The sequence below is a fragment of the Barbus barbus genome, assembly GCF_936440315.1.
Source record: "Barbus barbus genome assembly, chromosome: 39".
Classification (NCBI taxonomy): domain Eukaryota; kingdom Metazoa; phylum Chordata; class Actinopteri; order Cypriniformes; family Cyprinidae; genus Barbus; species Barbus barbus.
In genome coordinates this window covers 6,249,488-6,273,351 of record NC_136717.1, presented here as the reverse complement: position 1 = coordinate 6,273,351, position 23,864 = coordinate 6,249,488, and the positions used below count along the sequence as shown (strand labels likewise).

The window sequence follows — 23,864 nt, the reverse complement described above, 5'->3', positions numbered from 1 at the left end:
TGCGTCAAACTCTAGCTTAGACATCTGCAGCCTTTGGCCTCTGGCCCAGGAAATTTTGTGGGCCATGTGTGTATTTGTTAATACATACATGGCCCACAAAACAACAAAACTCCAAAAAAAAAAATGTTCCAAAAACAAAAAGTTTGGAAATTGTGGATTTTGATGTACTGAATCTATCTGCCACCCCTCGATATGACTCCTGATTGGCCAATGTCCAAAGGCAGGCAAGAACACTGGGTCTCATTCACTAATAAATGCGGACGTTTTTCGTATTTATACGCACATTTGAACTTCTCACGAAAACTTTCCGCCTAATTCACAACACGTGCGTACGCACATGAGCTTGTTCTTAATCTCGTTCTTCTGTTTGTGAATCTGGAGTCTTCTAAAAGAGCGCCCGCGTGCACGAGGTTAGTGATTAGCATAATACACGCCCAAACCAGCTCTATATAAGGGCTTTCCGCAAAGCGGCACTCGTCCAGAGAAAGACAATTATGGCACCGAGACAAAAGACAAAGAAAAAGAACTTTACCGATAATGAACGTGAGGTTTTGCTGTCAGAGGTGGAAGCCAGAAAAACTGTGCTATTTAAAAGTGTATCCACTGGCGTAACGGGCACAGGTAAAAAAGAAGCATGGGATGCGGTAACATAAACCGTTAATGTGGTTTCACCAGAAATTCGGACGGTTGCCGAAGTTAAAAAAAAGTGGTTTGAAGTTCGAGGCTAAAAGAAGAATTTCAGTTCAACAGAGGAAAAAAGACACGGGTGGAGGGCAGGGGCCACCTGATCTGTCTGCCTTCGATGAAAGAATGGCTGCAATTATAGGACAATCAAGCTTGAGCGGCATTATAGAAAGGAGTGAGGGTGAGAGAGCAATTACAACACGGTATAATTTCCTTAAATCAAAATCTTTATTTTAAGGAATGTATTAAAGTAATCATCATAACTCAAAACTTCCGGCTTTTGCAGACCATCCACAGACAGCAGATGGAAATGAAGAAGCTGAAGTCCAGCCGTCTACTTCCCAATCCACTCGTTATACCCCTTCACAGAGGCGCACCGGCGCACGAGTCCTGAGCGATGAGGTGCTCGCTAGTCAAGATGCCCTCATCCTTGCCGTTAAGGACGTGGCAGCTGGCCTACGGGAAATAAAGGAGTCGCTGAATAAATTGATAGCATTGCTCGGCAGTCACAGAAGTGCATAAATGTGAATAAAATATATTGTGGCAAAATTCTGTTTTCTGATGTGTTTTAATATTCCCTAAAACTTTTTTACAGTCATTAAAAGCACAAATTCCATTTGCTCAATTATAGAATGTGCACTGCAGCAAGCTACAAAAGCTATTTAAAAAACTAGAATGAGATTATATACCATTATAAACGTTGTATCAACTGAAGGTGTGCTTGAAGCGCTGCTTGGGCTGGCGCGTGCATCTAGTCACCCACAGTTTCAGGCTGTGCGTGTGGTCCATAAGGAGCAGGTACACCCCGTGCCATTGCGATGTTGTGCAGTACACAACATGCTAAAACAATCTGACAGATTTTCTCTGGCCTGTATAACAGCATTCCACCAGCTGCATCCAAGCACATCCAACGGGATTTGAGTAACCCGATTGTGCGTTCTATCACCGAGCGCATGGGCATGTTTCAGGTTGTAGCGCACTTCCTGAGGGGTCGTTGGGTTGACTAGAGGTGTCATGAGCCATGTTTTGAGACCATAACCCCTGTCACCTACAACAAGCATCATGATAATGAACCTTTATTTAAATAAACTAAAAAATATTCTGGGCACTACTCACCAAGAAGCCATCCCTCTTCACCATCCCCAGCTTGCAAGCGCTGCCCTAAATAACTGTTTTGTAAAATAAAGGAATCGTGAGTTCCTCCAGGCCAGCGTGCAACAACATTTAGTATGTTACAGCTGGCATCGCAGACTATTTGAAGGTTGATGGAGTGGTAATTTTTTCTGTTCACATAGTTTATTACATTTGCGGATGGTGCTTTGATACGCACATGGGTAAAGTCTAATGCACCGATGGTATTAGGTATGCCACTGATCTCATAGAACCCCCTCTTAACTACCATCTGGTGTGCCACGTCATAAGGAAATTTTACATAAGTTGGTATAAGACCTACAATAGTTTTTACCACCTTGTGAATAGCACGGCTTATAGAGGGTTGGGAAATTCCACCTCGGTCCCCAATTTCCCTTTGAAATGTTCCCGTAGCAAGTAGTCCAATAGTACACAGAACTTGGAGATAAGGTGGTATAGGGTGAGAGCGGTTGGTGATATGGCTTAGGTGTGGTTCCAGTGAGTTGCATAAATCAATAAGGACTTCTCTGGGCAACCTAAAGTGACTGAACAGCCATTCGTCACTCTCAACAAACATATCTGTGCGCTCTCTAACGCCGGTTTCACACTGCAAGCGTAAGCAGGGCGTAAGCAGCGCGTATTTTTTTCGGCGCCCATGTTAACGGATGAGAGCGTTCACACAGCACGCAGGGGCGGCGCGGCAGCGCGTAGCAGGAGCGGCAGTGCCGCGATCGTTTCGGCGCCGAGTCTATTTTTGCTGCGCTGCTTACGCTCAATTAAAGTGACAAAGCATTGATTATGGACAAAATACACACGAAAAAGTGAATTTTTTCCCCAGAATGTAAATTAATGACATCTACTATGTTGTAAATAGAGTATAAACTTCAGTAAAAAAATTAAATAATACTATATATTACAAAAAAACTAAATAAAATAAAGTTTTTGCTCTAATCACTAAAATTTGTTTAAATAATTTATACTGTTATTTCAGCTTAAGTCACTGGTTAATTGTATTATTTATATTAGCCTATATGTGTTATATAACTATATAGTAAGTTGCCGTAAGAACAGGTGTCATGTTGACATCATGCTGACGGTACTAGTGCTAATGCAAAGAAGACAATCATGGACGACACTCGTCTAATCGTGGAGGTTGAGAAGCATACAGTTATTTATTATCCTCATAATTTACTATATAAAGACTTGCAGGCGAAGGAAAAAGCATGGGAGGAAGTTGCATCAGCACTCGGTGCAGAAAGTAATAACCTTTCTTACTTTTTTGTTTTCAATTTTTAGCATGCCCACGTACGAACAAATTAATAGCTAATTAACTAAATACAATAGACAGAATAAGGTCACACATGCTACATACATCTACTCTGTAGACTATACTGTATGTCTATTTCAGACTTAATTCTCGATAAATTGATCATTAAAAAAACGTGTCTAATAAGAAGTTTAAGGTTACTTATTACAGACATTTTTTGGATTTTCTATGTTTTTGATGGGTAATGTATGTAAATTTTCTGTTTATAAGATAGATAAAAACTACAAATGATTTTCTTAGTAATGTTTTTTTTGTAATGAAATAGGTAATTTATACCATAATTCATATATCAAAATATTAGCATTTAAATTATTCTACACATATATAAAATATGTAAAAGCAATTACTGTGCAAGATTAATGACAACCTCAAGAGCACTGTCAATACTAATGTAATGTTCAGGATAAAGCATTGTGTTGGCCTCAGCCACGCAAATCCAATCAGTACAGTTTCTGAAGTATTACAATCAGTAAAGAAACAACACTGATGAAATAAAAACATTTATTTAAAAATGGATACTTTTCACACAATAATCACACATGTATAAGAAATATGAGATACATACGTATACAATTAAATGTTTCAAGTTGAGGAGGAAGGTAGGCTATTCTTCCTTCATCTTACATTGTGTAAACTGTATAGAGTGTACCCAAAGTCTGCGTCTCATCCTTTTTCGTAGTCTTCTTAACAACATATATAGCGCGATTGCCTTCCTTCTGTCAACAACTCTCACTACACGCAAGCAAAGCATAAAAGAAAGTTGAAAACAAACATTTCGTAATTTATTAAAAAAATAAATACAGTTTTCCATCTGTAATGTATTTTAAATAAAACAAAGCTAACTTATTACCCATTATTGAGAAATCTGTACAAAAGCCACGGTTCAGGTGCGCGCTGCAAACGCTGCCGGTGTGAATGCAAAATGGATACGTGCTGCTTCTGCTCTGCTTCCGTCCTGCTTGCGCGCTGCGTACGCCCTGCTTACGCTTGCAGTGTGAAACCGGCGTAAAGACGCGCTCTCTCCTTCGAGCACGCGCCGCAATGTCTTCAAGCAGTACCAAGTGTGCCATGCTTCCAAACACAAGGTGAGACACAATAATCACCGTTTATATAAGGATAGATCAGGTGATTTGTTGTTTGGACCTCTAATTATATATATATATATCTATTTATATAATTGGACCTCTAATTATACTTTATTATCAATTTTAACGTCTAGTTATTTTTCACCCACCCTGTACATAACATATCTAATTATATGTGGGGTTCTTTAAACATGCTTATAAGGCCCTGGGCGCAGGGACGGATTACGAACCGGGCCAGCGGGGCCGCAGGGGGCCCCTAGCCCAGAACAATTTGCAACGCTTATGAACAATGTATTTTCGTTTGTCTATTTTAGAGGGCCTACATTCTTTGATCCTCTGCCTACAAGGGCCCCTGACCCTATAGGGAGGGCGCTTGGCTGCCAAGGGCCCTTGAATTGTGGTGGTTGTGGTGGTGGTGCTGGTGGGGGGGGTTGGTGCTTTCAGGGGGCCCCCGGCCCTGCTATAGGAACTTTAAAGGGAAATGGGTGCATGGGAGCCTACTTTTAGAAGGCCCTCTTAGGCCCTCCTATTATAGTCCTGGCTTCTGGCTACCAGGGGGTCCTAGGGAGGATGGGGGCTTTTAGAGGGCCCTAGGGAGGAGGGTGCAGTGTACCTTTAGAGGGCCATCTGATTACAAGGGCCCCTACCATGGGGCCCCTGGCTTCTGGGGGGAGGGGAGGGGGCGTGTTAACAGCCTTACAGAAGGCCCTCTGACTAGGGAGCAGTAGCATGGTGGGATGGAGGCGGTTAACCTGCCCGCTGAGTGGCCCCCAGACCAGTGTAGCAGTGTAAGAGTTTGACCAGTGTAATCACTCCCAGGGCTGTAGTGGAGGCTAAACGCAAGTAAACACGGTTTACCCACCTCTGAAATTTCAGAATTAGAGTTTACCCACTTCTCAATTGATCTAAATGCACATCATAGTATAGTTTATGCACAAAATGTGATCACAGAATTCGTAGTTCACCCACCTCTTATTTTACCACTACACCCCTGATCACTCTGTTCTGTACGGGGATATGGTACACAGGTGGATTCTGGCATGGTTCAGCTGGACACGGTACACATGTAGTGTGATCACTAACCGTGCCCCAACATGGCTCTCACTGTACGTTCACACCAGGAGAGACCAAAGCGAACACGTCGCCAAGGCCGTTGAAGAAGCTTCGTTGTTGAATTTGCTTTATTCACTTTGTTCGCTCATTGGAATGTTTGATTTAGCCTGTTACCGTGGGGCGTTGGTAAATCTATATATTAGAATTGGTTTTCACCGAACCGCGTCATAACTCATTACATAAGGTTAACTGACTTTTAACTTCTCTTTTTCGCTCTGGTCGGCCAATTCGGCCAATTCGCCGACTAATAGAAAATAATAATGACTATTATTAGAAATAATGACTTACGTCGCTCTGGTCTCTTCTGATGTGAATGTACGTGACATCAATAATGACACTCCAAATAATAAATATTTGAATTAATTTGAGAAAGTTGGTGTTAATAACAGTTTTTTTCACATTGGAGAACTTGCAATGCGTAAATCATGGGGAGAGACCTATCTTTTCCCATGGTAATAACCAGGCTGCTGAATAGAAATGGGATGATTAGCAAAAGTGCTTTGATTTAGAGCATGAATTGTATGACATTCAAACTGCATGATCAGTTTGCATTGTTGATTAAAACTGGACAAGTTCTAATATTTTCTGACTTCTGTCTGATGGTTATTTCACTCGATGCTAGAACAGCAGACAGCATGCTGTAGTAGACAGTTGCTACCCCTCCCCCACTCTCTCACTGTTGCAAAATTGTTACATTTCCTCCAGTCAGCCAATCAGGTGTTGTGAGCACTTTTCAAAATCCAACTGAAAATTCACTGCAGATATTAAACCCCCTGCCAGTATCAATACTCCTCATTCAGACAGTTCAGCTTGAGAACTTGCTTTGTACTCTCTATACAGTCTTCTATACTTCTTTGTTATCACAAGATTAACAACCAAAAGCCTTTTTAAAGGCTCATTACCTTTTATATTGCATCTCTCTCCCTCTATCTCCTTGACTTTCTCTCACTCTCTCTTTCCACCTCTCTCTCTCTCTAAACCTCTCTCTCTTATTCTATATAATTGTATAATATATTATTTGTAATTATATTATACTATATTATATATTGCATATTATATTCTGTACTATTCATTACCAGAAGTATATGATTTTCTAGTCTAATAACAGGCTGAAAGTCTTAGCATATTATTTTATACTGTATTATATTTCATAGTTGTAATAACAGTACACCAAAGATCCAGGCCTTTTTAAAGGCTAGTCTAAGTAGCAGTTGCTACCTAGCAACTCACAGCCTTTTTAAAAGGTTGTTGTTCTTTTATATTTTAGCTATAGTATTGCAAGAGTAATTCTAGATCACCTTATAAAGACACAATTTCCATAAATAACATGGATCCCAAACAAAAAAGTGGTGCTTCAAAAAGAAAAGCAAAAAAAATGAAGGAGACAAAGCAGGCAGTTTTCCTAAAAGACGTTCCTTTAATATCAAACCTTTTTGATAAGCCGCTGGATAAAAGTGAGATGAGTATTATTGCTAATGTTAGCAGTCACCAGAGTTCTAGCAATGAAGATGAGCTCACCACTGGATTATTGTTATCTGACAGGGTCTATGAACCCTTGCAGACCCAGTCAGGTACAGGACACGGATGCCACCAGCAACAGAAAGATAATCAAATGAAAGTTGCAGGTGTGTCAGAGCCACAATTAGACCAGTCAGCTGCATTGCCTGAGGTACAGTTTTCAAATGAGGAGGGCACAGACCCCAACTCCTGGTGTGAAACTGTCAATGACCCTGCTTTATGGCCCAGTACCATTACCGACCCAGCCAAGTCAATTCTTCTTAGTAGAGGGGTAGCTGCATTTCATAACAGAAGTGCTAAGTATCCTGCCTCAGTCAGGGATAGAAACATTGGGGGTATCAGTAGAAGCTTTACAAATGCTTTACTCAGTTGTTGTCTACCAAATGGGCAAACAGTGACTAGGCAGTGGCTACTTTACTCCCCTTCAACTGGCTGTGTGTATTGTTTTGCTTGCAAACTGTTTTCCATTAAGGACAATACTTTTGTTCATGGATTTTCTGACTGGAAACATTCAGAGCGGATTGGTGAGCATGAGAGGAGTGCAGCGCACAGAGCTTGCATGCTAGCATTACACAACCGCTCCAAAGGCACAGCAACAATTGATTCTGATATCATCAAACAAATTGATGCAGAGAGACAATACTGGCGGGATGTTTTAAAACGAGTTGTTGCCGTCATCCAGTTTTTGGGGGAGAGGGGACTCGCTTTCAGGGGAGACGATGAGCTACTGGGATCAGCTCACAATGGTAATTTTTTGGGCATCATAGAACTGTTGGCCAAGTTTGATCCATTCCTAGCTGAACACCTCCAAAGGTTTGGTGGCAAGGGAAAAGGCTCTGTGTCCTATTTGTCATCAACCGTCTGTGAAGAATTTATTCATCTAATGGGAGAAAGCACAAAGCAAGCAATTGTTAATGAAATAAAAGATTCAAAATATTTCTCTGTTATAGTTGACTCCACTCCAGACCTTGCTCATGTGGACCAACTCACTTTTATTTTCAGATTTGTTAATCAGGGCGGACATGTAGTCGAGCGTTTTCTGGCATTTGAGCCTGTTGACAACCATAGGGGGGACAGTTTGCTGAGTGTGTCATTGCTATGGTGGAGAATCTGGGCCTAGACTTATCTAACTGTAGGGGGCAGTCATATGATAATGCAAGTAACATGTCGGGAAAGTACAATGGAGTCCAAGCTCATCTTAAACCACGAAACCCACTGATTTGTTATGTCCCTTGTGCAGCACATTCATTGAATTTAGTTGGTGTCAATGCTGTAGACAGCAGCTCAGAGGCTGGACATTTCTTTGACCTGCTACAGACAATGTACACTTTTTGTGCATCATCTACGCACAGGTGGGGGAAGGTCTTCCATAACACTGGTGTCAAACTCACACTGAAATCGCTGTCAGGTACTCGGTGGAGTGCACGGGCTGACTCAACTCAGGCTCTGTGGAGGTATTATGCACAACTGAGAGAGGCATTGAATAATATTTCCAAAGATAAGGAGGAGAAGCGAGAAACTCGCAGTGAAGCCTCTGCACTTTGTGGGAAATTGGATACACTGGAGATGGCTTTCATGGCACACTTCTGGAATACAATATTACAGAGGTTCCAAGCCACCAGCCTGCAGTTGCAGAAGCCAGACATTAACATATGTACAGCTAAATGTCTACTGTCATCTCTACGAGACTTTGTGGCAGCACAAAGAGACAATTTTGAGGTATTTGAAGCAGCCGCTTTAAATATCACCACTACTGTCTCCCAGGACTATAGGCATGACCTCCAGCGCACAAAGAAGCACCCACGAATGTTTGATGAAAGCGCAGAGCCAGGTGTTACACTTAATGGTAGGGACCACTTTCGGATTGAAACATTCAACGTTGTTATCGACAAACTTGTGTCTTGTCTTAACCATCGTTTGAGTGCATACACACACGTAACTGAGCTATTTGGTGCTCTTTACCTATCTGAAAATATGTCCAACAGTGAGCTCACTTTAAAGGCTAACTCACTCGTTGCAGCATATCCTTCAGATCTGAACATGAGCCTGGCAGATGAACTGATGCAGTACAAGTCATTCATGTCAGAAAAAGAGACATGCCCAAGTAAAATGCTCAGAACAATGATGGATTTAGATTTGCAATCAACCTTTCCAAATGTGTACATAGCACTTCGACTTTTTTTGACCCTGCCTATTACAAACTGTGAAGGGGAGCGCTCATTTTCCAAACTCACTCGCATTAAAAATGAACTCAGGATTAGGATGTGCCAAAACCGCCTGAATTCACTGTCACTTCTGACCAATCAGAGTTGGACAGCTTAACTTTGATGAATTAGTGGATGACTTTGCAAGAAGGAAGAGTAGAAAGAAAGTTATGTAAGGTAGGCTATTGACAGATGGGTTAGGGTTAGTATTTGACAGGTGGTTTAACATTTTCATTTTTTTTTTACTTTTTCACAAAATATCTATAATTAGACCTAAATGTTATCCATATTATACAAAATGGTGACTTGGGAGTAAAATTAAATGTTATTTCTCCCTTTAGCTGCATAAAAAGTCCCCAAAGTTTCACAACTGGTTCATGGTGAATTAGTTTCCAAATGTATCAAAATCTCCCTCCCTCCCCCTTAAGAACGTGACACATGCTGGCTGCCAGTAGCCCACCGGCTGCTGCCAATACACAGTCTATGGCTGCTTCGCACAGGTTATGGAATGTTGCTAATATTCGGATCAAAGATTCTAGGGTGTTATTCTACTCTAGGAAGAAGTTCTGCATACAATACATTGTTTTAATGCTATTTTAATCCACGTTATTGTACCAAATACATTGCCGATTTTATCAGCAAAATAAGCTAGATCATATTGCTTAGTTGATTTTGTTTACCCATGCCAACGGTTGCTAAGGGAAGAAAAGCCATGCTTTTAAACAAGGGTATCGTTAATTTCAGCCCAGTTGGTCAGTAATAGCAAATGCACACGGATTTGACAGAAAATTAAGCAATTTAAATGAAGAAAATAAAAATATTATAAGGGCGTGCGGTAGACGTTTCTAGTGGGCATTCCCAAGTTGAAATCATGGATATGTTTTTCTTGTCGTGGCGCAACGTGTTTTTTTTTTTGTTTCAATCTGTATTATAGTATGCTTGCCCTCCTAAATCTATATGGCATAAAGTAAAAGAACGAAAAGTAATGTAATAAAAGTAGATCTACAATCACAAATTTAAACTGATAAAGACTTCCATGAGCCGGCAAGAAGACAAAAGGATCACACAGCTAACGACAACATTAACTGTAGCTACGAAGTTTTAAGGTAGGACAATAGGTTTCATTTATCATTTGCCAGCCGTGGCTCTAGTTGGCAAGAAATTCACAGCACATATTATTTTGAGCGCATCATATTTCTTGTTGGGTCTATTTGTTGCACCTTATACCATCGTCAGATTTATACATGTCAACTTGCATCTGGCAAGCTAACGCCCGGCCACCTCTCAACTACATGAGCGCACTTCTCCACAACATTCTGACAACCCACTTGTAAACCTGCTGTTTATCTAAGTTATTGGTTTATTAAATATGACACGGGTGGGTAGTATTTGTGATTTCGCTTACTTTACCATTTCATTCTGTTGGTGTCCTTGAATTTATTTGTTCTTGGCCCTGCGCATGATATGACTGCCCCCTAGCTACGAGGATGTAATTGTCTTCTTTGGGAAAGCTGCAAAGCAACAATTGCAGATTATAACAGGTACCGTACATGGCATTTTGGTTCACTTTTATAGACATTTCCATTTCTATTTCGAACTAGCACATTCTGGATAATTCAAACAAATAATGTTTGTTATGGTACGATCTGGTTGTGCTACGTTGCTACCTGTCTCTATAAACAGAGATGGGTAACCTGGTGTTAACATTAACGTGAGGTAATGGCATTAGGCTGTACTGATTATAATTTGAGATCCAACTTACTGTATCAACTTAAGCCACCTTCTTTTCACTTTTTCCGAGGTAAAAAGCGGCAAAAGATAGTTTTGTCAACATCATTCTGCTTTTACAACACGGTATGCGTACGCCGAACTAGTTTGGACCCACAAGTGGCATGATGACGTAACAACTAGCCATCCCAGACAATGCTGGCGTTTTTTTTTTTTTTTAAGGGGGGGGCCCTCGCGAACGTTTTGCCCAGGGGCCCACACAACCCATAATCTGCGTACATGATTATTGCGTACGTGTGGTATAAGTTGTTCTTGAAATTTTTCGTACATTTAAAATAAATTTTAGTACGAACGTTTTTGATGAATCATGATTTAATCGTGACAACGTCCGTATGCACAAATTTTTGTGCGTACGCATGTTTAGTGAATGAGATCCACAGTTTTTGAGTGGCAGTTTGGCCTGTTGTAAATTCATGTAATAAGGACAACTTGCTAACAATTTTAAAAGTTAAATGGCTTTATATTGTGTAGTACACACCTCCACCTGTTCCTTGGAAAACCTAAAATGACCTTTAAATTCTGAGGAACTGTAGAGAGGGACCACATGCTCCACAAAATGCAGAATTTTTGGAACCATTCTAAGTAACAGAAAGAGGAATATACTCACTGAATACATGAAACTGAAGACACATTTCCATAATCAGTCCTTTAAGTCTGAAAGGCTCATAGTCTGAAATCTTTAGCATGATTTTGAAAAAAAATATTGGAGTCATCTCAATAACACAAGTCTGTTTGTAACTTTATTTTATTAGTGTTCATTTATTTTATTAAACTGGATAAATTATTATATTTTTATATTTTATGTGGTGTCATGATTTGATAAAATCAAAGGTTTATTATTGTATGTTCTTTTGGCATTTCATTTATTGTATACCTTTTTTAATTCACTTATTGTAAGAACAACAACAGCAGCAGCAGTATGGTGTAACATTTATTTGAAATGCATGTATTTGGCACTTGCTACCTTATATCTTTACTCTCTTTTCATGGCTTTGGAAAACTTGCATCTGACGTTCTCTACGTCGCTTTTTGCATAACTCTGGGTCGTCGACACCAAGCTTCGTTGCAATTTCTTTCTAGGAATGAAGTCAATCCGCAAGCGATCGTACAGGTGCGGATATATTTGTGACAGCTCAGCTATTCGACAGTGTATTTATGTTGCTAGTGACTTGGAGATGTTGTTCTCCTGCCTGACCTCTGCTGTTTGAGAAACGAACCGGAGGGGGAAAAAAAAAAACCCTCAAAGAAGGTGGAGTTCCAGATCACACCCAAAGATTGCATAATCGCTACGGACCAATGGTAGTTCAAAGGTGTTAAAGAGCCAACACAAACTCCCCCAGAAAGTTTACTTTGGTGAGCTGTTTCGAACTGCCGTCGAACTCCCGTTTCGAAACGTCATATCAGTTTGCGCTTCGAATTCGTTTGAAGCATATCCTTAAGAATCCGCTGTCCTGCAAAGTTTATTTCCAACCTACTTCAGCACACCTGACCTGTGACTTTTCAAGTGATCCTGAAGACCTTGATTAGCTGGTTCAGGTGATTAGGGTTGGAGCTGAACACTGCAGGACAGGTTGAAGACCTGTTTACCTGCTTGGTTTAAAGCAGGTCAAACTCAGTTCCTGGAGGGCCGCAGCCCTGCAGAGTTTTGTTCCAAATCTGCTCCAACACACATACCCATGCAGTTTTCAAATAAACCTGAAGGATCTGATTAGCTGGATCAGGTGTGTTTAATTAGGGTTGGAGCTAAACTCTGCAGGGATGTAGCCCTCCAGGAACGGAGTTTGAGACCCCTGGGTTAAAGCGTATTAGAGAGTCAGACAGGAGCGAACTAGCTTCCCAGTGTCATCAAATGAGCTCTAACTTTAGCCATATTAATATCATATTTGACAACATACATTAAAAAAATGCATTCTCTTACTAAAGATCAATCAAATAATACAGTGCAATGATCATATATCATTCAGTTCGTCCTTTTACTTCTCTTCAATTGTGGCATTTCACAGCAGGACAAATGTTTATTTAATATTTTGATTCTGACGTCAGAAGTTCATATTTGCCCACATTTAGGTGCAGCGTGACCGTAGCCTTGATTTCACACAGATACGTATTTTCTGGTGCCATTTTAAATTACTAAGCCATTTAAATCTCTTTCCACATGAAGAACACAAATGGGGTCTCACATCCGTATGACTTTTCAGATGTATCTCTAAGTGTGATGGTAAAATAAATTTTTTATCACACTGATCACAATGAAATCGCCTTCCTCCAGAGTGAATGGGCAGGGGATTTTTGAAATTGCTCCTTTTTCTAAACCTCTTGTCACGCTCAGAACTCTGCAGATTCTTTCCAGACTTCCCATGACTTTGCAAATGGCGTTTCAGGTCTCTTTGGTATGTAAAACACTTTTCACACTTAAGACACGTGAAAGGTTTCTCTCCAGTGTGAAGTCGAATGTGAGTCTGGAGGTTTCCTTTAAATCTGAAAGTCTTTCTACAGTGATGACATGTGAAAGGCTTCTCTCCAGAGTGAATTATCATGTGAGTCTTGAGGCTTCCTTTAAGTGTGAAACTCTTCCCACAGTGATGGCACATGAAAGGTATATCTCCAATGTGAGTTATTACATGCTTCTTGAGATCTTTTCTGTTGGTGAAATTCTGTCTACACTGATGGCATATAAAAGCGTTTGTTCTTAAGTGAGACTTTATGTGGTTCTTAAGGGTTCCTTTATGTCTAAAACTCTTTCCACACTGATCACATTTAAAAGGCTTATCTCCGGTGTGAATTCTCATGTGATACCTAAGATTTCCTTTTTGTGAGAAGCTTTTCCCACACAGTTTGCAGCTGAAGGGTGTTTCTCCAGTGTGAGTTCTCATATGGCAATCAAGGGATTCTTTATATGCAAAATGATTTCCGCACTGAGGGCATGTAAAAGGCTTCTCTCCAGTGTGAATTCTCATGTGAGTCTTTAGGCTTGATTTATGAACAAAACTATTTCCACAGAGATGACACGTGAAAGGCTTGTCTCCAGTGTGCGTTCTCATGTGAGTCTTAAGGTATTTATTGAATCGGAAACTCCTTTCACACTGCGGGCATTTGAAAGGCTTCTCTCCAGGATGAATTATTACATGCCTGTGGAGGCGTTTCATGTTAGGAAAACTCATTCCACACCGATGACATGTAAAACAGTTCTCTTTCAAGTGAACGTTCTTGTGGGAATTAAGGCTTCCTTTACGTGCAAAACTCTTTTCACACTGATCACATTTGAACGGCTTCTCTCCAGTGTGAATGTTCATGTGATACCTAAAGCTTAGTTCTGCTGTGAAGCATTTTCCACATAATTTGCAGGTGTAAGGCTTCTCTCCGGTGTGAATTCTCATGTGGCTTGTAATGGCTGCTCTTTGAGAGTAACTCTTTCCGCAATCAGGGCATGTGTATGGTTTCTCGCCAGTGTGAATTCGCATGTGAACATTCAGGTTTCCTTTTTCAGTGAAACTTTTTCCACACTGTTTGCAGGTGAAATGCTTCTCTCCGTTGTGAATTCCCATGTGGTCTTTAAGTTTTTCATGTTGATTGAAACTCTTTCCACACTGAAAGCAAGTAAAAAAGAAAGTTCCTGTCTTTTGAGCTCTTTTTCGTGAGGAAGCCTTTTCAGTCTGTGAACTTTTAAAAGATTCTTCTCTAGTTCTGAAATCATGAACTTTCTCTTCCACTTTATCTAGAACTTCTCTCTCCTCTTTCAGTGGCATCAGGTCTAAAGTGGAAAGAGACGAATAAAAGTTAGCCACATTTTAATGGGACAAAGCAACAAAAATAGCTACCCCCTAAGTCAACTAAACTTTAGTAAGTTGGTCTGGTCTGGCTGATCTAAGAGTTAATAATTATGTTGGGAAGAAAACTGAAAGTAACTGACAGTATTACTGTAGTTTTTCAGTTTGCTCCCATTTATTTTTATTCTTTTTTATATATATATATATATATATATATATATATATATATAACTGAGTTGTCATTGTGTTAGGTCATGCCTCCACGCCTGAAATTCCAGATCCTGTCAGAAAATATCTGTATTTCTGATAGCAGAACAAGTAGTCAGCAAAGTTGCCTAATACCCAAAACCTGTTAACTGCTAATCTTGTCTGGTACCCAAAACCAGTGTTTTGTTTGGTACCCAGTTAGTTGCGTATGTTTACTGTTTCACAAAAACATCCTGTGACATTATAAGCCTTAAAATGGAGACATTTCTCTTTTTCCACGCAATAAGACTAAACAATGGAAAAAATTACATAAATGACTAATTAATGAAGTGAGTATATAAATGGCTAGAATTATTATGTGACCCTCTGTGAAAACCCAGCTAAAGTCTTCTTTTTTTGTGATTTAACTGTTTTCTACATTAAATCATCCAACATAATGTAAAGAACATTCTGTGAAAATATTACATTAATATCTTTAATATTGACTGAGGCCATGTCAAAGGTATGCTTAATTTTGGATTCAGAAAATTGCGTTTTTGAGAAATTGCTATGTAAAGAAAAGCTTATATTTGAAACTGCAACACATTTGAACCATAATTAACCTGACTGTGCCGATGGAGCTGCTGTCATAACTGGTATGCACACATGTTCAAAGGCTGTTTCAGTGTGAGTTAACAGATATTGTGGTGTATAACTAATGGTGTCTCCAAACAGGGAGAGTGAATGGTGTAGCTAAGCAACTTGGGGATGCCTTCCCCTGGCTGGTGTCTGTTGCCTGTGCTGCCCATCGGCTTGCCCTGTCATGCAAGGATGCGTCAACATCGGTACCCTACATGGGAACATTTAGGGACCACCTGCAGAAGCTCCACCTGTATTTCCGCAACAGCGCCAATAGGACTGCTGCTCTGAAGATGGCAGGGCAGACCTTGGGCATCGATGATTTGAAAGTCAAGGCAAGTTTTGCTGAAAGTAAAACAATACTTGCATCACCAATTGTAGGTTGATTTGGATAAGAGCATCTGCTAAATTAAATTGTAACAACTTATGACTTGCACCTTCTGGGCCTGCTCATGTTTTTATCTTTTTACTCATTAAATATTGTTTAGGAGGTGAAGGACACACGCTGGCTGTCGCAAGATGCAGCTGTTAAAAACCTCCAGCGCAACCTCTGTGCAGTCCTAGCAGCCTTGGCTGAAGAGTCAGAGGTCAACAGGTGCCCATCAGCCAAGGGGCTGTATTCCTTCCTGGCAACATACAGGTTTGTGGCAGCAGTGTTTGAAGTGCTGTGGTGCTGTTGCACAGTTGTTGTTGAGTTTGGAGAAAAGGGAAATGGGAGGAAGGGAAAAATGGGGAGGACTTGAGCTGTCAAAGTACTTAAGGGAGGAGTCAGTTTGCTTTGCTTATATTTGGACTAAATGGCAAATTATGGGCAATGTTTCACCATGATCACTGATTGCCTCTCTAAGACAAACAAATTAGCTTACTTTTGTTTGTCATCTTTAGGTAATGGAACCACATCTGGATGCCTTGATTGACAGCCTGGACCGGCGCTTTTCTAATCTGGATCTATTGAGCGCTTTATGATCTTGGGCCTCAGGCAGCCAGAGGGGATGAAGCTGAAAATGTGTCAAACCTGACCTTGCTCTCTGAGAAATTTCAGATAGACAACCACCAGGTGCTGCAAGAATGTGCTTCTTTCAGGCAACACATCCTGTGTGGCGCATTCCAGGTATGTACATAAAAGTGATCACCTTTCTGACAATTAGTGCAAGTTGTGAAGGTTAATAAGTGTGTTATGTAATTTGTATGCAATATTCTTCCAGGACATGGACCAGCAAGAAATGATGGAGAAGCTTGCGGCACAATCAGTGGGGACAGCTCTACCCTGGATTAAGTAAACTGGCTGCCATCGCCCTCAGCATACCAATCTCCAGTGTGAACTGTGAACGTGACTTTTCCACACTGAATAGGGTGATTTTAATCAGATCCATTATTCATTCATTAAGACATATTGACGTGATTTCTGTATACCTACACCTCCAGGCACACTGAAATCTCTTCATGCAGTGTTTGTATTTGCTTTATTTCTAGGTGAAGACAGACCTGAGGAATAGGCTACAAGGACAGCATCTGGCCACGTGCATGCGTGTCAGCATTAATGGCCCCCCCACAATAGCATTCAATTACCAAAGAGCCTTAGAGATCTTCTATGAAATGCCCAGAAAAATTAAGTGCTCACAGATTGGGTGTGGCCCTTGCCATTAGGATAAAATTTACAATAAATTGTAAATAATCTTTTTCTGGGTTGTGCCGTTTCATTTTTCCACTATCTATTTCTACCTTACAGCTGAAAATTAACACAAAAGAAAAACATGAATAATCCTGTCCTAATCTTGTTTGTGACTTCAACTTCAACTTCAACTTTATTTATAAAGCACTTTCAAGACCACAATGTGGAGACCAAAGTGCTGTACAGGAAGATTAAATAAAAATATAAGAATAAAAACAAGCATAAAACATCATAAACATATACCATAACAACAACAACTACAACAGAACAAATTACAAAACATTTTCAAATGCTAATGTAAACAAATGAGTTTTAAGCGCACTCTGAAATACAGGAAGTGTAGGAGAAGATTTTACAGACAGAGGAAGATCATTCCAAAGCCTAGGAGCAGCAACAGAAAAGGCCCGATCACCTTTGCATTTTAAACGAGATCGAGGGACCATCAGATGCAATTGATCATTAGAACGCAAAGACCTATCGGATTGATGCAAACTGATTAAATCAGAAATATACTCTGGTGCTAAACCATGCAAAGCTTTAAAAACATATAATAGCACTTTATAATGAATCCTGTATCGTACAGGAAGCCAGTGTAATTTGATAAGCACAGGAGTAATATGCTCTCTCTTCTTGGTTCCCGTTAAAAGCCTAGCAGCAGAATTCTGAACAAGCTGTAGGCGAGAGAGAGAGGCCTGACTCACACCCAGATACAATGCATTGCAATAATCCAAACGAGATGACACAAAAGCATGCACAACTTTCTCCAAATCATCAAAAGAAAGGATAGACTTCAACTTAGATATAGATCTAAGATGGAAAAAACTATTTTTAACTACAGCATTAATCTGACGATCAAATTTGAGCTCAGAGTCAAAAATGACACCAAGGTTTTTCACTCTAGAAAGCTTTTTCCCAGGAAGTAACCCTAGGCAGTCAGTGACATCATCCACACATCCCTTTTTACCAAATAGAATAAACTCAGACTTGTTCTCATTCAGTTGGAGAAAATTGTTAGCTAACCAACACTTAACCTCAGCCAAACAATCATACAAAGATTGAATGGAAAAATTATTCTTGTGTTTCAATGGCAAATAAATTTGTGAGTCATCAGCATACAAATGATAATGAATGCCATGTTTTTCAAAAATTGTTCCTAGAGGGAGCATATAAAGGGAGAACAAAACCGGTCCCAGGATTGAACCCTGAGGAACCCCACACATGAGAGGGGCAACAGATGAAGAATAATTCCCTAGATTGACTGAAAAAGTCCTATCTTTTAAGTATGAGGAAAACCATTCTAAGGCTAAACCCTGAATGCCAACATGGTCTCTAAGACGATCAATGAGTATCTTATGGTCAACTGTGTCAAATGCCGCGGTAAGATCTAAAAGTAACAGAACGACACAACTTCCAGAATCAGCACCACGTAGAATATCATTAGTAACCCTCAAAAGAGCTGACTCTGTACTATGGCCGGCTCTAAACCCTGACTGAAATTTATCCGAAATGTTGTTCTTCACCAAAAAATCATTAAGCTGTGCATACACAATCTTCTCCAGTATCTTTGATATGAAAGGCAATTTTGAAATAGGACGAAAATTATTCATATCAGAGGAGTCTAAACCAGCTTTTTTAAGAAGGGGCTGGATTACTGCATGTTTAAAACTAGGTGGAACAACACCAAGAGTCAAACTATTATTCATAATAGTTAAAATGCATGTACCAATAGAATCAACCACCTCTTTAAATAAAAAAGAAGGAATCACATCACAGGGAGACCTAGTGGCCTTCATATGCGCAATTATTTCTTTGAGCCATGGAAGAGAGACCGGCGTAAAACAACTGAATTGATTTTGAAGCACAGAGGGTACAATAAAATCATTAGTAACAGAAGAAATCTGGGATCTAATTCGAGCAGTCTTATCAATAAAAAAATTTAAAAACTTTTCACATGTGTCAACAGAATGAGAGAGTAATGGCGTTACAACAGCATGTAGTATAGTATTTACAGTAGAAAAAAGCACTCTAGGATTATGGCAGTTCTTCGAGATAATATCAGAAAAATAATTAGATCTAGCTAATTTAACAGCTCTATGGTATTCACTCAAACAACTCTTTAAAATCTCATAAGAAACCTGTAGTTTATCTTTAAGCCATTTACGTTCAGCCCTCCTGCACTCTTGCCTAAGAGCACGGGTATTACTGTTCAACCAGGGCTGTGTCTTAACCTTTTTATTCCTAATTTCCAAAGGAGCCACAAGATCTAAAATATCTGAACATGTAGAGTTGAACTGACTGACCAACTCCTCAGGTCCAATACAAGGAGAGGGAGACTCAATCAATGTAATTAAAGAAGAAACCTCAAAGGCCGCTGAAAATTTACTAGCAGTGACCAGTTCAAGGTACATGCTGCAATAATCATGCCTTCTGTTGATGGTATGTCAAGTTCGTATGTCTCAAAATGTGCATTTCTATCCACAAAATTTGCCAGAAGTCATGGTTTAAGAGGTTATAAAAAAAAAAAAAAAATCTTCCGGGGGTGCATGCCCTCGGACCCCCCGCGAGCGGCTTGGTAACAACCTCCGGCACGTAACAGCACCGCTGCTGGAAAAATTTATAGGGGAAACATTAAAGCTGAGATTCTCCCATTTTTAGTGATATGACATGTATGACCATTAAGAGAGACCTTAAGGGTGGGATGATAGTTAAAAATTGTCTCCATTGAAGATTTTTCTGTTATCTTATATACTTTCTCAATAAAGACATGTTTAATATAATGTGCATGTCCAAAGTCAATTCACTGAAATTATTTGAATAAGGTTATAAGTAAAATTAAATAAAAGTAGAAAATGGCATTAATAAATTAAAATATAAAATTTAAGTAAATAATCTGATTCATGTCTTTGGGCTATTGTGCAACATTTGGAATAAATACAGCAATACTCAAAAAAACTAAAGAAAAACAATTGAATAATCAAATGTAAAAATAATCACTGCATAGTCTTTATTTTATGTAGGCCTATTTATTCAAATGAACTGATTACTGTTAGAGCTACTAAAATTATTCACGCAAGAGCAGTGAGTGATTCACTTCATTTTCTATCGTTTGATTAATAGCCTATTAAATGACAGAGCGGCAGCAGGTTTATAATGCATGGATCTAATATTTATTACACCTCTGGGCCCGTATTCATGAAAAATCTTAGTGCTAAGAGTTGCTCCTAGCAACAAAATTCTAAGAAAATTCTTAGAAATGTGGATGTTTCCTCTTTAAATTAAAGAAAAAATCCTAGTAAAGAAAAAGTAATTCAGAAAGCATCTTAACCCTTAAAAGAGGTCTTAAGGTCCAAAATTGTTAAGAGTACGGACGAGTACTTTTGGCGCACGTAACGCGTGATTCGCGCAAGTTGAAAAATCTGACCTTTGGCGGATATTTGCGCCACGTTAACCAATCAGGAGCTTGCTCTACTAGTGACGTGATTACGAGCGGAGGCAGAAATCCGAAACAACAGAGGACAAAATCATTGTCGCTGTGTGTTGATACCCGGAGCTGTACCATAGACCAAAGATTACCTGTTAGATTTACCCAAAACGAATTATATCTTATGTTTATCCACTACAGAGACATCAGAGCCAGCGGCAAATGTCAGAAGGACTAGCCGAGGTTATGCTCCTCTCTTCGGGATACATGAGCACTGATCGCCTGGAGCTCACGGCTCTCTGTAGCTATCGCCGTGCTTTGCTGTCATACAACGATCGTTCTGCGTGCGCAGTGCCGCTGCATTAGATGACGTCAAGCCAGAGGATCAAACCTCTTCCAGAATTCTTTCTGCACCTTCATGTTTTCAATCCCAAGTGTGGAAAGACTTTGGATTTTACACACTGCCAGGAAAACATGACTAAAACGGTATGCAAAGTAACAGCACTTTCAGAAAGTATTTTTTTCTACTCATTTTGTTGAACATTGTTGAACAACCATTATATTCATGTGCAAGTTCAGGGTTTTGGTACTAGAAAGTTTCATGGTTCAAAGTACTTTAAAATATACACCATGTATGTGTATGCTCCTGAAATAAAAGTTCAGAAAGCTGTGATGCATTAATATGACTCATCATATCGAGTCTCTTTTAAGGGTTTAATCAAGTATGTTCCATTGTCTAGTCTTTAATAAGCAAATAAAAATCATAATAAATTGTAATATCAAATCGCAATACTCAGTTATCGCAATGTATATTGAATCAGAACACTAGTATCAGGATAGCATTGAATTGGCAGATTATCGTATCATCCCAGCCCTATTATTTAACTATAAATGATAAACAGCACTTCTGTAGTGATCAACATTTTAATAAGGATGAAATGACCAAGTTCACCTTTAATTAGAAACCAACCTGTTTGTTCCTCAGTATCTTCTTCTTTCACACTGAAAGCTTCTTCAATCTTCATCTCTTCACTCTCCTCTTTAATACACGCCATGTTTATAATGGGAGATTTTTCTGGACACTGTTAATTTTGAGATGAGAATAATTAACAGAAAGAAAAATTACACAAAGATTACACATTCAGCAAACCATAGTTGGGTTTAAAAGGGCCATGTTTGTGTTTTAACGTTACTTGTGTTTACGCTGTTTTGAACAGCAGTTCTCGCCAGAAAAACGCCATTATAAAACTGACATTATCCTCGCGAGGAGTAATTACTGTCATTTCTTCCTTACTTTGTAATGAAATGATCGCTTACTTGCCAGCGTCCTTGATTTTTGTTCACAACACACTGCTAGGAGCTAAATGAGAAACACCCGCTCTGTTTCCGTTACATCCGATAACTATTAAAGCACTTGAATGCTCCCGTAACTACAAAGCCGACTAAATAACTTTTTATCGATTTAAACTCCTAACGTTACATGTTTAGAAACAAACCTTTCTTCAGCTGAATCACAACAAACACAGAACCGAGGCGCAACCAGCCCCTTCTTGTATCGTTCTTCTTCTTCTTTGGTGTTTTGGTGCATTACCGCCACCGACTGGATTAGTGTGGATCAGCATATGCATTCAAGGGAAAAGGCCCCTAAAATATCATATAATACATATTTATAAACAAAAATTGCTTATAAATAACTCATTATGCTATATGTGACCCTGGAGCACAAAACCAGTCTTAAGTCTCTGGGGTGTATATTTGTAGCAATAGCCAAAAATAGTATGGGTCAAAATGATCCATTTTTCTTTTATGCCAAAAATCATTAGGATATTAAGTAAAGATCATGTTCCATGAAGATATTTTGTAAATTATATCAACTTGAACAACTTTAAAGGTGATTTTCTCAGTATTTAGATTTTTTTGCACCCTCAGATTCCAGATTGTAAATAGTTGTATCTTGGCCAAATATTGTCCTATCCCAACAAACCATACAACAATAGAAAGCTTATTTATTCAACTTTCAGTTGATGTATAGATCTCAATTTGGAAAAATTGACACTTAAGACTGGTTTTGTGGTCCATGATTCAACTTCTTTTCTTTCATTTAGGACTGGTTTTGTATTTATATTTGCATCTGATTAATCGTTGGCTTCATTTATCGGAGATTAGGCACCTTATTTTTTTTGAAGTGAGCACAGAAGAGCATACGCAGTTTGCGTCCAGCAGATATTCTTCAAAATTGTGCTATGGTGACGCAGAGAAGACAAATTGTTGAATCAAGTCGATATTTTTATTTTCTTTGCGTACAAAAAGTATTCTCGTCGCTTCATAAAGTTCAGATTGAGCCACTGATGGCAGATGGACTATTTTGACTATTTTTCATACTTTTGAGGGCCTTGACAGTGTTATTTACTTGGCAGTCAATGGGACAGTCACAAGCAGTCGCGTAGCTACGCAGATGAAAGTGGCCCACCCAATGACAAGTTTGTAATTTTCCAAATTGATATTTATTAAACGATACGAATAAACGTCTTATTTCACTAACTTTATCAAAAATATTAAATGCTTGTTTTCTTGGTCAATTACGGGTCGTTTCTTAGTTTTCCCTCTTCCTATAGGTGCATATCATCATACACTTGTCAAAATGATGATTCGTCCGTTTCTGTTAGTCCCAAACACAATGTTATGTTTATGACGTAAGGATATAATAGTAAAATGTGCGCGTTTGTGAAGTTAAATGTGAAAATAACCTAGTGAAGCAAACATAAGCCAGATCAATTCTTTAAAAAGTAAAAATCTTAGCAATAAATGCAGACCGTCTACAAATGAAAACCAACAGACCACCTGCAGGTGCTGGATTTATTGATCGGAAACTTCCGAACCTTTTGAAACATCATATTAGCATATGTACAGTGTTTGAACCGCTAAACAGATGCGTCCTTTGTGGAAACAAACACATAAACGTTGTGCTAGATCCTGGTCGCCACAACAAACTGCATAATTTGCAGCTGCGCACATTTCTGCTGTCCTCGATGTGCGTGAACTGACAGAGAGGTTTGATTATGAAATCATCAGCGAAGCCCCATTGTTTCACACTGAGGTAATAAACTTCCTTTAGTTAATGTTAGTTAATGCATTAACTAACATTAGCAATACATTTGTTAACATGTTAATTTTAATAATGTCTGGTTAGTAAATTTTTAAATTAACATTAACAAATTACTAATGTTAATGCATGCTTTAGAAGTACTGTGTAATGAACCTTGGAGCTTTATTATTTTGTTGGCAATTTGACATTTTCATATGCTACACACCTGGCCCACACAGTTTTA

General features: G+C 39.2%; 1 protein-coding gene across 1 annotated transcript; it reads right to left on the bottom strand.

Moving 5' to 3' along the window:
• Nucleotides 1–11,590: 11,590 nt before the first annotated feature.
• On the bottom strand, nucleotides 11,591–22,103 carry LOC306858877 (uncharacterized protein). Its single transcript, XM_079399651.1, has 3 exons — nucleotides 21,853–22,103; nucleotides 21,506–21,617; nucleotides 11,591–14,601 (listed from the first exon to the last, which is right to left on the bottom strand). The coding sequence occupies exons 2-3, from the start codon at nucleotides 21,588–21,590 to the stop codon at nucleotides 12,914–12,916; spliced, it is 1,773 nt and encodes a 590-aa protein (XP_079255777.1). The 5' UTR covers nucleotides 21,591–21,617; nucleotides 21,853–22,103; the 3' UTR covers nucleotides 11,591–12,913.
• Nucleotides 22,104–23,864: the final 1,761 nt, after the last annotated feature.

Excerpts from the sequence above, each read along its gene's own strand:
- LOC306858877 (XM_079399651.1), bottom strand. The coding sequence starts at position 21,590 with ATGGCGTGTATTAAAGAGGAGAGTGAAGAGATGAAGATTGAAGAAGCT. Across the intron at positions 14,602-21,505 it reads AGATACTGAGGAACAAACAG|ACCTGATGCCACTGAAAGAG; the intron begins GTTGGTTTCTAA and ends TTTCCACTTTAG.